Genomic DNA, 14161 nt, shown 5'->3' on the forward strand with positions numbered 1-14161 from the left:
GTGTGGTCATCTTAAATTACCTGGTGGTGAATTTGGAGGCTACCAAATGGGCCCACAAGAACTTCACTCAACGTAAGGTAGCAGAGCATAATAAGAGAGAACGTTGTACCAGGATTCTGAAGTTATACTTCTGGCTTTGTCAGATGATCTTAAATCTCTAAACATAGTCCTTTCTCATTTGCAAAATGAGGGTTATTAATAAATTTTCTGCTTACCTTCAGTGATAATAAGGAACAAATGAAATAATAGTTTTCAAAGCCTTTGGCATGACATATCTGGCATTGAGACAGAATATATGAAATCACGACTTTTCAGGAATATCTGAAAAATGTGCATGCGTATGTTCATTGCAGCACTATTCACAATAGCAAAGACATGGAATCAACCCAAATGCCCATCAATGATAGACTGGATAAAGGAAATGTGGTACATATACACCATGGAATACTATGCAGCCATAAAAAGGAACAAGATCATGTCCTTTACAGGGACATGGATGGAGTTGGAAGCTATTACCCTCAGCAAACTAACGCAGGAACAGAAAACCAGAAGCCACATGTTCCCTCGTATAAGTGGGAGCTGAACAATGAGAACACATGGACACAGGGAGGGGAGCAACACACACTGGGGCCTGTTGGGGGCTGGGGTGGGGAGAGAGAGCATCAAGAATGGATTCCCAGCTAATGGATGCTGGACTTAATACCTAGGTGATGGGTTGATCAGTGCAGCAAACCACCAAGGCACATGTTTACCTATGTAACAAACCTGCACATCCTGCAAATGTACCCCAGAACTTAAAAATTAAAAAGAAAATTCACCCATCTGCAAAAAGTTTGTATGACAATACCTGAAAGTCTATTTGACATGAAATAATTATCCAATAGTTTTACACCTGTTTTCTAAGAGATAAGAGCTTTCTTATTCTACTTCATGCCAAAGTTAGAGTTTGGAATCAGCTATTGTTTCATGCTTTGGAGCTGATTTTTTTTTTTAACCAAATTGAATTCTTTTGGGGAGTCTACTTGAGTTCTAGTAGGAATAATAATGAGGAAAAAACAATATGAAAAAGCCCTTCAGGAAATAATGAATTATATTCCATTTAAGGCTAAGATTTTGTTCCTGAGGGGGTTATGTAACTCTGAACGTTATTAACCCATTGTGATCCAACTTGATTTTTATGATTTTTTTTTTACATGAAAGCTGACTATTGTGTTTTTGTATTGACAGTCTTACCTTAATAGACTAGATGTACTTAGTGATACCTCTTGGGAATACTGCTTATATTTTTTCAGAGATCCTACTCCCTCCAGCCCATATTTAAAACTGGTTTTCTTCTGTCTATTTAACCCTCAGAAAGTTCACAAACCAACTAACCAACCAACCAACCAACCAACCAACAGAAAATCCCTAAAGAAAGAAAAAATGACTTCTAGTTCCTGAAGTTAGTTATTTGTGAATTACTTGTATTGATAAATAAAACTGTCAGTTTCCAATATCACATCTCTTCAGGGTAATAAATAATCCTTGGAGGTGACTGCCATTATACTTATGAAGGTTGGAACTGCATTTTACAAGGTAAGGAAAATCACTGAAGTCTTATACCTGGTCACAATTTCATCTTAAAGACCCTAGAAAAATGCTGAAGGCGGCCGGACGCGGTGGCTCACGCCTGTAATCCCAGCACTTTGGGAGGCCAAGGCGAGTGGATCACGAGGTCAGGAGATGGAGACCATCCTGGCTAACACGATGAAACCCCGTCTCTACTAAAAATACAAAAAAATTAGCTGGGCGTGGTGGCGGGCGCCTGTGGTCCCAGCTACTCAGGAGGCTGAGGCAGGAGAATGGCGTGAACCTGGGAGGCGTAGCTTGCAGTGAGCCAAGATCGTGCCACTGCACTCCAGCCTGGGCGACAGAGCGAGTCTCTGTCTCAAAAAAAAAAAAGAAAGAAAAATACTGAAGGCATCTCAAAGATAATTTTAAGTTTACCACAAATATAAGGTGGACAAGGGGGCCACAGTTACGAAACATAACTTTAGTGTTTCAGATTCCTCTAATCAAAGATGTCATTAACAGGCCGGGCGCGGTGGCGCACGCCTATAATCCTAGCACTTTGGGAGGCCAAGACAGGCGGATTGCCTAAGCTCTGGAGTTCAAGACCAGCCTGGGCAACATGGTGAAACCCCATCTCTACTAAAATACAAAAAAATCAGCCGGCACGGTGGTAGGCACCTGTAATCCCAGCTACTCAGGAGGCTGAGGCATGAGAATAGCTTGAACCTGGGAGGTGGAGGTTGCAGTGAGCCAAGATCATGCCACTGCACTCCATCCCGGGCAACAAAGCAAAACTCTGCTTAAAAAAAAAAACAAAAAAAAGGTGTCATTAACAAAATCTGTTGTTGAACGCGTGTAAATACACATACCTCTATATTATGACAAATTCTGGAAATACTGGTCATTCTAGTAACTTTATTCTTACTTAAACTTGGGGGAACACGCCTTTCTTGAAACTATAATTTCGAAGTTTTTAATGTAGGCAAACCCCCAACTTCCAGCTTTGGAAATCAGCTCTGTTGCAGCACATTTTATGAAGAAAAAAAATGTTCTGTGTGAAATACAGCTTTTAATCTCAAGTTTTAAAAAGACATGTTGTCTATTTGAAACTTAAGATGTGAATGGGCTTATCTTTGGGTCCTTATCCCAGGTGCCAGAGTTCTTGATGCTTCTCCCCCACAAACCTCGACTCATCGAGAAAAATTCCATTTGTACTGGGTATTTCTTCATTTTTTCCCCAGTTGGAATCACAGCACACTTTAAAAGATTTAGCAAGTTGTCATCAGGTACGGCACTAGAGAGTGGAGAAGTAATGCATCTGCTCTGTCCTATTCCTCATTACAGACATTGAGGAAGTAATCCTACCTATCCTTGAAGACAGAACCTCACAGTCCAACTGTTATTAAGCATGGAATCAAGTGGAAAAGACAATTTTTCTCTTTTAGCTCAGTTATTTCGTTATCATCTAGAGGCTGTTTCTCTTTGAATAATTCTGTTCCTGGGAAATAATTCTTGTCCATTCCCCTACAGGCTTCTTTCGGGTACGAAGGTCATTTGAAAAAAAAAAAAAGAAAGAAAATGTCCTTTCCATCTTGGTTTGGGGCTCCTGATATGTAACCCTCAGGGTAAATGTGTTCCACTAGATCCTGGGGTGTGACCCACTTAAGATGTTAATATGTTTTTTTCTTGATGAGTTAGCACACATAAACTATATGCCTTCAAAGAATTTGAGAAATTTTGTCTAACATGGAAAAGCTGAGTTAACTTGCCATAAACATAATGCGAGCATAGGACTGGCACGGTGGCTCATCCCTATAATTCAAGCACTTTGGGAGGCCCAGGCAGGTGGATCACCTGAGGTCAGGGGTTTGAGACCAGCTGGCCAACATGGTAAAACCTGTCTCTACTAAAAATACAAAAATTAGCCAGGCGTGGTGGTGCATGCCTGTAGTTCCAGCTACTAAGGAGGCTGAGGTGGGAAGATTGCTTGAACCTGGGAGACGGAGGTTGCAGTGAGCCGAGATGGCACCACTGCATTCCAGCCTGGGTGACATAGTGAAACTCTGTCTCAAAAATAAAAATAAAAATTAATAATAATAATGGAAGCATAAAGTTAGGTTTCATTCATTTATTTGCATCGAAAGGAAAGATTGGTTTGCCTAGTTTCATCCAATCCTACATGAGAAGAGTTTATACTGCAAAAATCAAGTGTATTATATGTGATAAAATAAAGATCAAAATCATGACTTTTTTATGCTTGTGGCCCTAAGCACTGTGTGAGTGTTTCATTTTTTTTTAAGACCAGATTTTGGATATTTACTGAACAGACTTATCAGTCTGATTCCTCAAATCAAGGACTTTTGAGAATGAAGTTCTCACAGACACTTGAATTGTTGGAACCTCAGTAGCTCACATCATTGAGCTAAATTTATATGCTAAAGTTAAAATCACAAAAACACAACCCCAAAAAGGACGTTGCTGATTTGTTTAAGAAGGTGGGATTATTCAGCCTTAAACTAGACATGTGAATTGAATAGAGAGAAATTAGAGGTTGTATGCATTTGAGACTCAATGAAACCACATATTTTTAAAAAACTCTAATTCACAGATTAGGAAGGATTACAGTTTTTTTTCTAGAAATGAAGTCACAATTCAGAAGGGATTTATAGAGTTTGATGAGTATAAATTATGTTTTACATTCCTGAAGCAATGCCTTTGGAGTGTAAACTTTAAGATATATATGATTTCTCAAGCCTGCCTTTCTAATCAGCGTGGCTTAGTTTGAAGAGAAACTAATTATGTTAAAATTGATGTATGGCCATTGCTAAGATAATTTATCTTGGAAAATTTGGAGCAAAATATATAAATATAAATCTCCAAATGATTCTGAAGTCTCTGGCTATGAGGCTAAACTTTAGGCCATATTTGAGTTTCGGTGGCTCTTTGGAATTATATTCTTTATCACTATTGACATTGAAGTTGACAGTCACTCACTATCCCGGCTGTATACCTGGAGCTAGAGTTTGATGTGACCTGATTGAAATAATTCAGTCTACTAAATACCATGGTTTTCATTTATTTGATTCACAAATATCAGTGAATAGCACCAGGCCTAAAATTGTTGATCTTTGCATAAATAGAGTGCTTTTTGAATTACTTTTCAAAAAGTGATTTACTTTTGAAATTACTTTGATTACTTACTTTTGAAATTACTGCTGAATATCCATAATATTGAATAGTTAAGAGGTGCTACTTTGCCAGTGTTATGGATTAAACATAATTTAGCTGGCTGGGCATGGTGGCTCACATCTGTAATCCCAGTGCTTTGGGAGGCTGAGATGGGAAGATCACCTGAGGCCAGGAGTTTGAGGCCAGGAGTTTGAAACCAGCCTAGGCAACATAGTGAGACCTTGTCTCTAAAAATAATAAAAATAGGCTGGGTGCGGTGGCTTACGCCTGTAATCCCAGCACTTTGAGGGGCCCAGGTAGGCAGATCACTTGAGGTCAGGAGTTCAAGACTGGCCTGGCCAGCATGGCGAAACCCCATCTCTACTAAAAAAAATAAATAAATTAATTAATTAAAAAAAAAAAAAACCCCAAAATTTTCTGGGTGTGGTGGTGCACGCCTGTAGTCCCAACTACTATGGAGGCTGAGGCAGGATAATCGATTGAACCCAGGAGTCGGAGGTTGCAGTAAGCTGAGATTGTGCCACGGCACTCCAGCCTGGGTGACAGAGAGAGCCTCCGTCTCAAAAATAAATAAATAAATAAATTAATTAATTAATTAATTAATTTTTTAAGTGTGGCCTTGTGAAATATGAAACTATGCTTAGATAAGTTCACTATTGAAAGTAAAATAGACACTCCAAAACTTGTGCATCTCCAAAAATGAATCCTAGTGACGATGGTTGCACAATGTGAATGTACTTAATTCCACTGAACTGTAAACTTACAGGTGGTTAAAACGTGAAATTTTATATTAGGTATATCTTACCACAATAAAAAGTCCACTTCAATGTACACAGAAATGGACCCTGGAAACAATGTTGGAATCTCTGATGCTTAATCAAGAGAACAAGAAGAAATAAAACCCTGTGGCACATTCAGATTAGTGGGATGATAGTTGAGAAATATACGAAAATATAGTAGCATAAAGATATTATGTAAAAACATTGATAAGAAATTATGGAATAAAGAACACAAGGGACAAAATTTCTGGACAGCAAAAGGACTAAAACAAAGAGGAAAAAATAATGAGAAGGTTAATGAGGATTGGAGGGCAGTTAATGTAGAATCCAAAAGTGATCATATGACAAGCAGATCCCCATGAGAGTGAGAAAGTCATCACATTGGTTTTCAAATGCAACAGTAACTAAAACTGGCAAATGAAGATCATATGAGCAAGTGGAGTCAAGCCATACAACAGAAGGTGACCTACCAACACAAAAATTGATGAAATATTGCAGTGAAATTGTTTGAAAATAAATGCATTCTCAATTTTAAAGAGAATGGGGGGCCTAAAATTGTAAAGTTAATCTCATATTCAGTGGGGTGAGGACTGTAAACTTTAGTTGTATTCTGCAATTATCTATTTTTTAAAAACTGTTTTATTCCCATTAACCATTCTGTCACTTGGAAGCAATTCATGTTCTAAAAATATCTGTGATTTTTTTTCTCACAGTATTATAACAATTTATGTAAAGTGAAAAAACACTGAAACAATAATATACATCTTTAATGGAAATATATACATATATCAAAGTGTAGATACAGCAGACTGCTTAACACGATAACTGATACTTCACATCAACAGCAGGGCTGTGGGAGAGAGGGAGGGATAAGAGAAGGATGGGCCTTTACTATATCTATTACCTGCCATTTTACTGCACAGAATTAGACCATATACCACGAGTCCTCCATGTGTAAAAATAAAAATGAATAATTATAGCCGCTAATAGTAAATTTTTTTTTGATACACAGTCTCACTCTATCGCCCAGGCTGGAGTGCCATGGCATGATCTCGACTTATTGCAACCTCTGCCTCCCAGGTTCAAGCGATTCTCGTGTCTCAGCCTCTGGAGTAGCTGGGATTACATGCACGTGCCACCACACCCAGCTAATTTTTGTACTTTTAGTAGAGACTGGGTTTCACCATGTTGGCCAGGCTGGTCTCGAACTCTTGACCTCAGATGATCTGCCAGCCTTGGCCTCCCAAAGTGCTGGGATTACAGGCGTGAGCCACCACACCCCGCCCAGCTAATAGTTATTGACTGCTACTGTATGCTCGGTATTTCGCTGTACCTAAGTATATTACCTATTTTATTTTATCTTTACACTTCTCCAGGGAGGTAAGCACAACACCAGGCTTATTGAAATAACTTAAAGCAGGTAAATGGCAAAAATAAAATAAGGGGACTCATAGGTGGGCCTAACCATTTACCACTTCCTCCAGTATAGCCCTTTCGATCTCCATGTTGCTCTTTTTCATTTTTTATCCCATTCCAGGTTGCCCTGGTATTTGTTTTTTGCCTCATTTCTAAGGCGTAGTAGTTTTATTTTTGTCTGAGAAAAAGGGACCAGATAAACACACAATGAGGTTTGCCTCAGAGCCTGGATCCATGAAGGAATGGCACTGCCAGTTGCCCTTCAGCTGGCAGGCACCCCTCAGCTGCTTTGACTCCAGGTAGCATGGAAAAGAGATGGAAATGGACATTAAAGCACTTCTGGTGCCATGCACTGTTAGCTTTTCTTATTTCCCACAATCCCCTATGAAGTGAAGAAACTATTTTCATCTCTATTTTATAAATGAGAAAACTAATGCCCTGAAAATAGGAGTGAGTTTCTTCAGGTCATACAGCTAGTGGGTTAAAATTCTATCCTCAGTTGCTCTGGCTCCATAGTCCCTGCTTTTTCCGTGGTATCATGCTGCTTCCTTAAAGGGCTAAGTTAGCCTTGTTAGGAGGCTCTCCCAAACTGTCTGATAAGTTGGCATAGAACTACACCTGTTTGATTGTAAATCTTCCCTAACTGGAAATCAAAGCCTCACCTGTGACCTGCTTGAACTGACCTCCCTCAAAGACGTGGAACCTAACATTTTGGAGGTCATACCATAGCAGATCCTGCTTCAGCCTTTCATTGAACTACAAACCTTGAGTATGACTTCATCTTTCAAATGTGTTTTTTAGCCTTCTCGCTAAGGGGCTGCCAGGGATTCAGTTGTGCCAACAATTACCAGCATCCAGGCAGCGACCCTTCTGTAATCACTGCCCACTATGTCCCCAGTATATAGGATAGGATCCTTTGTTATGTGCTCTCACAGAGCACTGTTCTTTCAGAGTACATATCTTAGTAGGTAATTATGTATTCATTAAAGTGATCATTTACTCTATATCCACCACCAGCTTGTAAGCTCCATGAAAGCAGAGTCGGTGTCTGTCTTCTGTATCGCAAACATTCCGAACAGTGCTCTGTAAGCATTTGTTAAATGCATGAATGCTTTGCCACCAAAGAATCAGATGGTTACTTATCTGGCCATAAAGAAAATACAAAAAGGTTGTCTGTGCCTCGGATAAATGGGCCTAGCTGTGAGGCCTGCCCAACCATTTGTTTGTTAGAGGGCTAAATGGTAGAAAAATGCTGATTCTTGCTCTGCTGCTCCAGACTTTGGAGGCTTTAAGCTTCCCTGAAAGCAGACATGAGCTCAGCTTACCTCTTTCTGGTGGTATTTGATTGCCACCTTCAACTTGGCCAGGTCATGGTACTTCTGAGGGTCAAGCTCTTCACTGTGGTCATCTCGATGGTTGAGGATGATCTCCAGTTCCCTGGAGCTCCGAGCTTGGTCCAGCAGGTCTTTGGCAAAGAGCTTGCACTGCTGAGAGAGCTCCTCATACTCGGCCTTGAACTCATTCTCCACCTTGCTGAGCTCCTTGAGCTCCCAGCCCAGACGGAAGGCAGTTAGGATGGGGTCCTCACTTGATAAGGCAATGAGTGAGGGGCTTGCCAGAGCCTTATAGATGTTCAGTCGGGAGCGAGAGTGGCGCAGGCTGTCTACCTCTGAACTAGACACACACTCCACACAGTTGCAGCGGATCTGGTGGGGCCGTGGGATAGTGACCCGTTTTTGGACAAGCAATTTGATGATTTCGTAGTTGTTGGTGTGGGCAGCCAGCATGATGGGAGTGATGTCCGGTGTGAATTCAGAGAACTGCGTGTCCATCATCAGAGTGGGGACCTAGGTACAAGAAATGAGAAGAATAGAAGGGCAGGATTAAAGTTTGGAGAGAGAAGCATAGGGCCTATAAAATGCTGGCGATTCAGGAATTAGAGTCTCCATTCTTGTTTCAATTCTTTTGACCTCCTAAACCTCCTTCCTTATAGCTAATGTTTGTGGGATGCTTATTGTGTGCCAGGCACTATTCTAAGCACATTACATGTCTTTACTCATTTAATCTCCACAACAACCTTGTGAGGTAAATATTCTTCCCATATGAAGAAGCTGAGACAGAGGGAGGTTAAAGAACACACCTAAGGTTACAAAGTTTTTAGTCAGCAGAGCCAAGATTCAAACCCAAGCAAGACTCTAGAGCCAAGCTCTAGAGTCAAATTGTCAATTATGCAATGACAACATGCCCATTTCTGTCTGAGACATACTGGAGAATACAGAGAAGTAAAGGACATTTTTCCTGACCTCCTGGAGAATTACTTGGGTAGAGCAAACTTTCATAAAACTGGTAACAGTACATAGTATTATCTGCTCAGTTCCAAATGAGCAGTAGAGACTATATATATATCTTCAGGGGACCAAAGCCCAAGGCCAGACAGGGTTCGTCCAACTTCCTGTAGGTCCCAGGAAGGTAAAGATAATTCGTTAGGGTCAGGAAGAAGTACTCTGAAAATGAAGACTTCTCGGCTTGGGGAGGGGATACTGATAGCAACAGTACCATTGATAAAACTGCTATGTCCATGATGTAATGTTTAGTGTAAATAGCAGCTATAGGTGAAAGATGGGGGCTTCTTTGGGTATTCAGGAGCACTTCCGGGTGAGTGTGCAGAACCTGATCAATGAATTAAAAAATCTTTCGACTTTAAAATGTCTCTTGCCAGGCACAGTGGCTCACTCCTGTAATCCCAGCACTTTGGGAGGCCGAGGCGAGCGGATCATGAGGTCAAGAGATAGAGACCATCCTGGCTAATACGGTGAAACATCGTCTCTACTAAAAATACAAAAAATTAGCCGGGCGTGGTGGCGGGTGCCTGTAGTCCCAGCTACTTGGGAGGCTGAGGCAGGAGAATGGCGTGAACCCAGGAGGCAGAGCTGGCAGTGAGCCGAGATCGCGCCACTGCACTGCAGCCTGGGCAACAGAGCAAGACTCAGTCTCCAAAAAAAAAAAAATGTCTCTTTTGGGACCCAGTCTTTTCTCATTCCAGTAGGGAAACTGAGGCAGCTTGCTAGACTCACAGAAGAGTTTAAGTGCGGTAGGATCTAGAGCTAGAGAAGGGGAGGGCTGAATAGTCAACAGAGGCAACAGAGGCTTTAAGAGGTGGAGCCAAGTATTCAAAACATGTCTAGGATTCCAGAAAATCGGGAAATATTGATTTTTATTACACTTTAGGAAAAAAAGTTCCAAATGTTCATTTTAACTGGGTAGGACAGACCATGGATAATTGGGAGTCTCATCGAATAGACAAATCATGGGATTTTTGTTTTGTTTTTAATTTTTTTATCTCTGTAAATGTAAGCAGAGAGACAAATCGTGTTTTAATCAATAGGTTCTTTTTACTCTCAAAACTTCTTTAAAAAATAAAACAACAACCCACAGTTACTGGCGAACTGACAAAGGGATGAGTTAACTGTTTTTCAACATCATTGCCTCCCTCCCACCTTGCACGCAGGATTCTCAAACAGGGAAGTGGCCAGAAAACATACAGTAGGAGAAAGGTGGAGGAGGAGGAGTTTGCAAGAAACCTGTTTCCTTCACTGAGTGCTTGCATCAGCCTCTGAATAGTTGAAAGATGACTGCATAATGGTCATTAATGGCTAGGATGGAGCAGCGAGTAAACATTGTTAAACATTTAGAGGGAGCAGCTACAAACAAGACAGCAGGAAGTGAGCAACTGGCTCATAAAGTAAATTGGACATAGGAAAGAGTAATCTCAGAAATTAACATAAGCCTACAGGCTAAGGAAGAAGTAGGTCTGAGTGGGCCTGGAAATGAACATAAACACTATCAGCATAAAGCCTAGAGTTGGGAGAGATGGGGAAGTGAGAAATTTGTCACAGTCTGCCCAGGAAGAAGCGAGCTCAGATCTGAGAAATCTGCCCTTTCTCTAGGCAGAGGCATTCCTCATCTCTGTCAGGGTCTAAAAGTGTTGAGCAGAAGGGAAGAGAGGCTAACCTGTAGCACAGGATTCCCTGGGTTCGATTATGGGTATGGGTCTGCTTCCTACCATGCTATTCCTCTTTGCTCACTCTCTTTCTCTCTCTCTCTCTCTCTCCCCCCCACTTCCTTATTCTTTCTACTTTTCTTACTCTTTTCCTTTCTTTTCTTCCAAGGCAGTGCTGCCAGTCCTGTCCAAGAGACACAGCAGTACCCGTGAATAGTGTTTAGCCCCACTTGTATGATAGAGCCAAAAGGTTGTTGGTGTCTATGCCTAGAATATGAAATGCTTTCTGAAACTACTCGATTATATTGTCTAACAAGGAACTTTATTATTCTCCATTCGGCTTCCTGAGTACCTAACACCAGAGAGGAAACCTTTTAAAAAGAAAACTGGTCTACAGTGACCAACTTTGCCCTCCCACCCAGACTGCTTTTTCTCCTCCTATCAGTGTTGCCACTCACAGGTTGCTTTCTGTGTGTATATCCTTGTGGATCCCCTGTGTGGAATGGTCTCTCGCCCCATTTCTCTGCCACTCAGGGGCCATTGCAAGTTCTGGCTTCTTCAATAGCTCCTCCTCTTAACTTTGAGCTTATCTCTTGCTGCCCGCTCAAATATTGTGGGCACAAGGTTACATGCAAGATAATCACTTTTCTGATGCTGTCTTACATTATTCTCAAATTACTTCACACACGTACTTTTTGCCTCCTTGATAAGGTTATGAGCTCTTTGAAGGCAGAGTTGTCCTGGTCTGCTCTTGTTTCCCCTATGGCATCTAGCACAGTGCTAGACACAGAGCAGGCACTCAGCAAAAATAAATTAAATTTCCTATTTTCACATTAAGGAATTGACTCTCTTGGGCCAGGTGTGGTGGCTCATGCCTGTAATCCCAGCACTTTGGGAGGCCGAGGTGAGAGGATCATCTGAGCCCAGGAGTTCAAGACCAGCCTGGGCAACATAGTGAGACTCTGTCTCTAAAAAAAAAAAAAAACCAAAAAACAAAAACATTATATTAGCTAGGTGTGATGGCAAGCACCTGTAGTCCCAGCTAGTAGGGAGGTTAAGATGGGAGGATTGCTTGAGCCTGGGAGGTCAAGGCTGCAGTGAGCTGTGATCATGCCACTGCACTCCATCCAGCCTGGGCAACAGAGTGATACCCTGTCTCCAATAAAAAAGTAAAGAAAAGAAAAGAGAAATTGACTTTATTGTTTATAAACCTGACTCCCACAATTTGGGTCAATATGAGCTAATTTCCTTGGACCTCTCCTTCCCATGTCCAGCTGAGAAGGCAGATATCCCAAGACTCCAAGAAGGGTTAGATGATTAGCTCTGCAGGGAACTACTATGAGGTCTCACAAACTTGGGACATTTCTGCCTGTATTTTTCACAATTCTATTGCTTCAAAGTGGGGACTGATCCATAGACTACGGGTTTCTTTTTATTCCTTCTACCCCTTCTGCTTTGTCCTCCTTCATCATCTGCTGTTTTTATTCCTTCCCAGGCTGTGCAGAGACCATGGACTATCATCAGGACAGCCAAAGTAAAGGAAGAGAAAGTTCTATAATGAGGGTTAGAAGATTCTGATAATAATCTAGATTTTATGACATTATCTAAAATGCAGGCCAAACAGGTAACAGAAATCAGGACCAGGTGTAGGTGTATATGCATAATTTGGGCGAGTTAATGATAGAAACTGGTAAACTGCAGAGACCCTCTCAAAGGGGGCAGCTACTACTCAGCTCCTGTAAATTGTCATAAACACAAGTGAGGAGCAGTGTTGTAAATTTTTGAAAAGAAGCCAGAAACATGGATTTGGGGGTAGAAGCTCTTAAAGTTATAAACGTTGGCTCAAAAATTTTAAAGACAGTGTGCAGGCCAAGCAAAATACATATGTGAAACAAATTTGGCTCCTGTGAACCAGTTTGTGACCTTCGTGCTAGCACATAAGTTGTGAGACTAAAAAGAGATGGGAGAAGAAATTGGATATTTAGGCAAGGGCCAAATGATAAAAGGCCTCATATGCCATGCTAAGGAATTTATATGTTATCTGTTGACCACGGGGAACCACTGAGGGTTTTAATCAGGAGAGTGGCATAGTTGATTAGCTTGGCCACAGTGTGGGAAATGGGCAGTGGTAATCATGCTCATAAATGTTTAACAACCAGCTCTCCACAGGGGAGGAACAAATATCCTGTTTTGTGTGTTTGCCAGGTTTTGTGGTGTAAATACTCCCACTGTGGCCAGTTTCATGCTACCAATATGACATCCTGGAACATGGAGTTGGGAAGAGGAGCAGATAACCCGCTCTCGCCAGCTGGTGCAAGCCAGCTCCAAGCACACCACCATGTGTTTCAGAATAAGACTAATTAAAAGATATCATTAGTTCAGGTGAAGAGATGCAAGGATCTTAAATTAGATAGTGATTCTAGAGATAGATAAAAAATAACAAATTTAAGGCATTCATTGGATGTGTCAGGGAAGGCAGGGAGTAGAAATCAAGGGTATTGAGTCTCTAGATTCCAATGCCTGGTTGAACAGTAGTGTCACTAATTGAGATAGTGCATACAGGAGCAGGTTTAAAGTTTTTAAAAGTTCAGTTTTGTGCTTGTTAACTTTGAAGTCCCTACTGGGAAAGCAGCAGGAAATTGTATAACTCCAGCATGAATCTTGAAGGAGAAGTCAGGGCTGAAAATATAGATGTGAGAGCCTTCAGCCAGCAATAGTAGTTGAAACCAAGAGTGGACAGGATCAGCCTCTGCCTGCCCTTGTTTCCTCACAAGTGGCTCCACCTATCTACTCCAAGGACTCTGTCCAGCCCCAGTTTCCAGGGCAACCAAGGCCTGAAATAAGAAGCACTCAGGAGGCCTGCCTCAAGTTCCATCATTCCAAATTCCTACTGTTGAGGCTTTTGCAATGGGACATTCTTGTTCTGTTAGTTTCTGAATTGCAGCTTCTTCTGCACCTGTGCCCTAGCTTTTAAAACAAGGCTTCACCCTTGTCTGAGTTTCTGGCCTAACATCCCAGGCCTCTTTAATGAAATGTGGCTGTGAAGAGATGAGGCTGCATCTTGAGCACCTTGATTAGATTGGGGGAGGACCCGGGGAGGAGGGAAGAGGTTGTAGACAAGGGAAAGAGGGGGCTTGTGGGTAGATCAGGGTGCCTGAAGAGATGAGGAGAGATGAGGTCCAGAGCAAAGGTTGGGGTGAGGTGGAGGTTGATCTTAGTCTGGAAT

At 41.5% G+C, this 14161-nt stretch overlaps 1 protein-coding gene across 1 annotated transcript in view; it reads right to left on the reverse strand.

Moving 5' to 3' along the window:
- The window catches only part of TRPC5 (transient receptor potential cation channel subfamily C member 5), a 303905-nt gene that overhangs the window by 129531 nt on the left and 160213 nt on the right, over positions 1-14161 (reverse strand). The window contains exon 3 of the mRNA XM_016943747.4: positions 8261-8782. Coding sequence (XP_016799236.1) covers positions 8261-8782 — 522 coding nt within the window. The remainder of the gene's footprint in view (positions 1-8260; positions 8783-14161) is intronic.

This window comes from Pan troglodytes, chromosome X (genome assembly GCF_028858775.2).
Source record: "Pan troglodytes isolate AG18354 chromosome X, NHGRI_mPanTro3-v2.0_pri, whole genome shotgun sequence".
NCBI lineage: Eukaryota > Metazoa > Chordata > Mammalia > Primates > Hominidae > Pan > Pan troglodytes.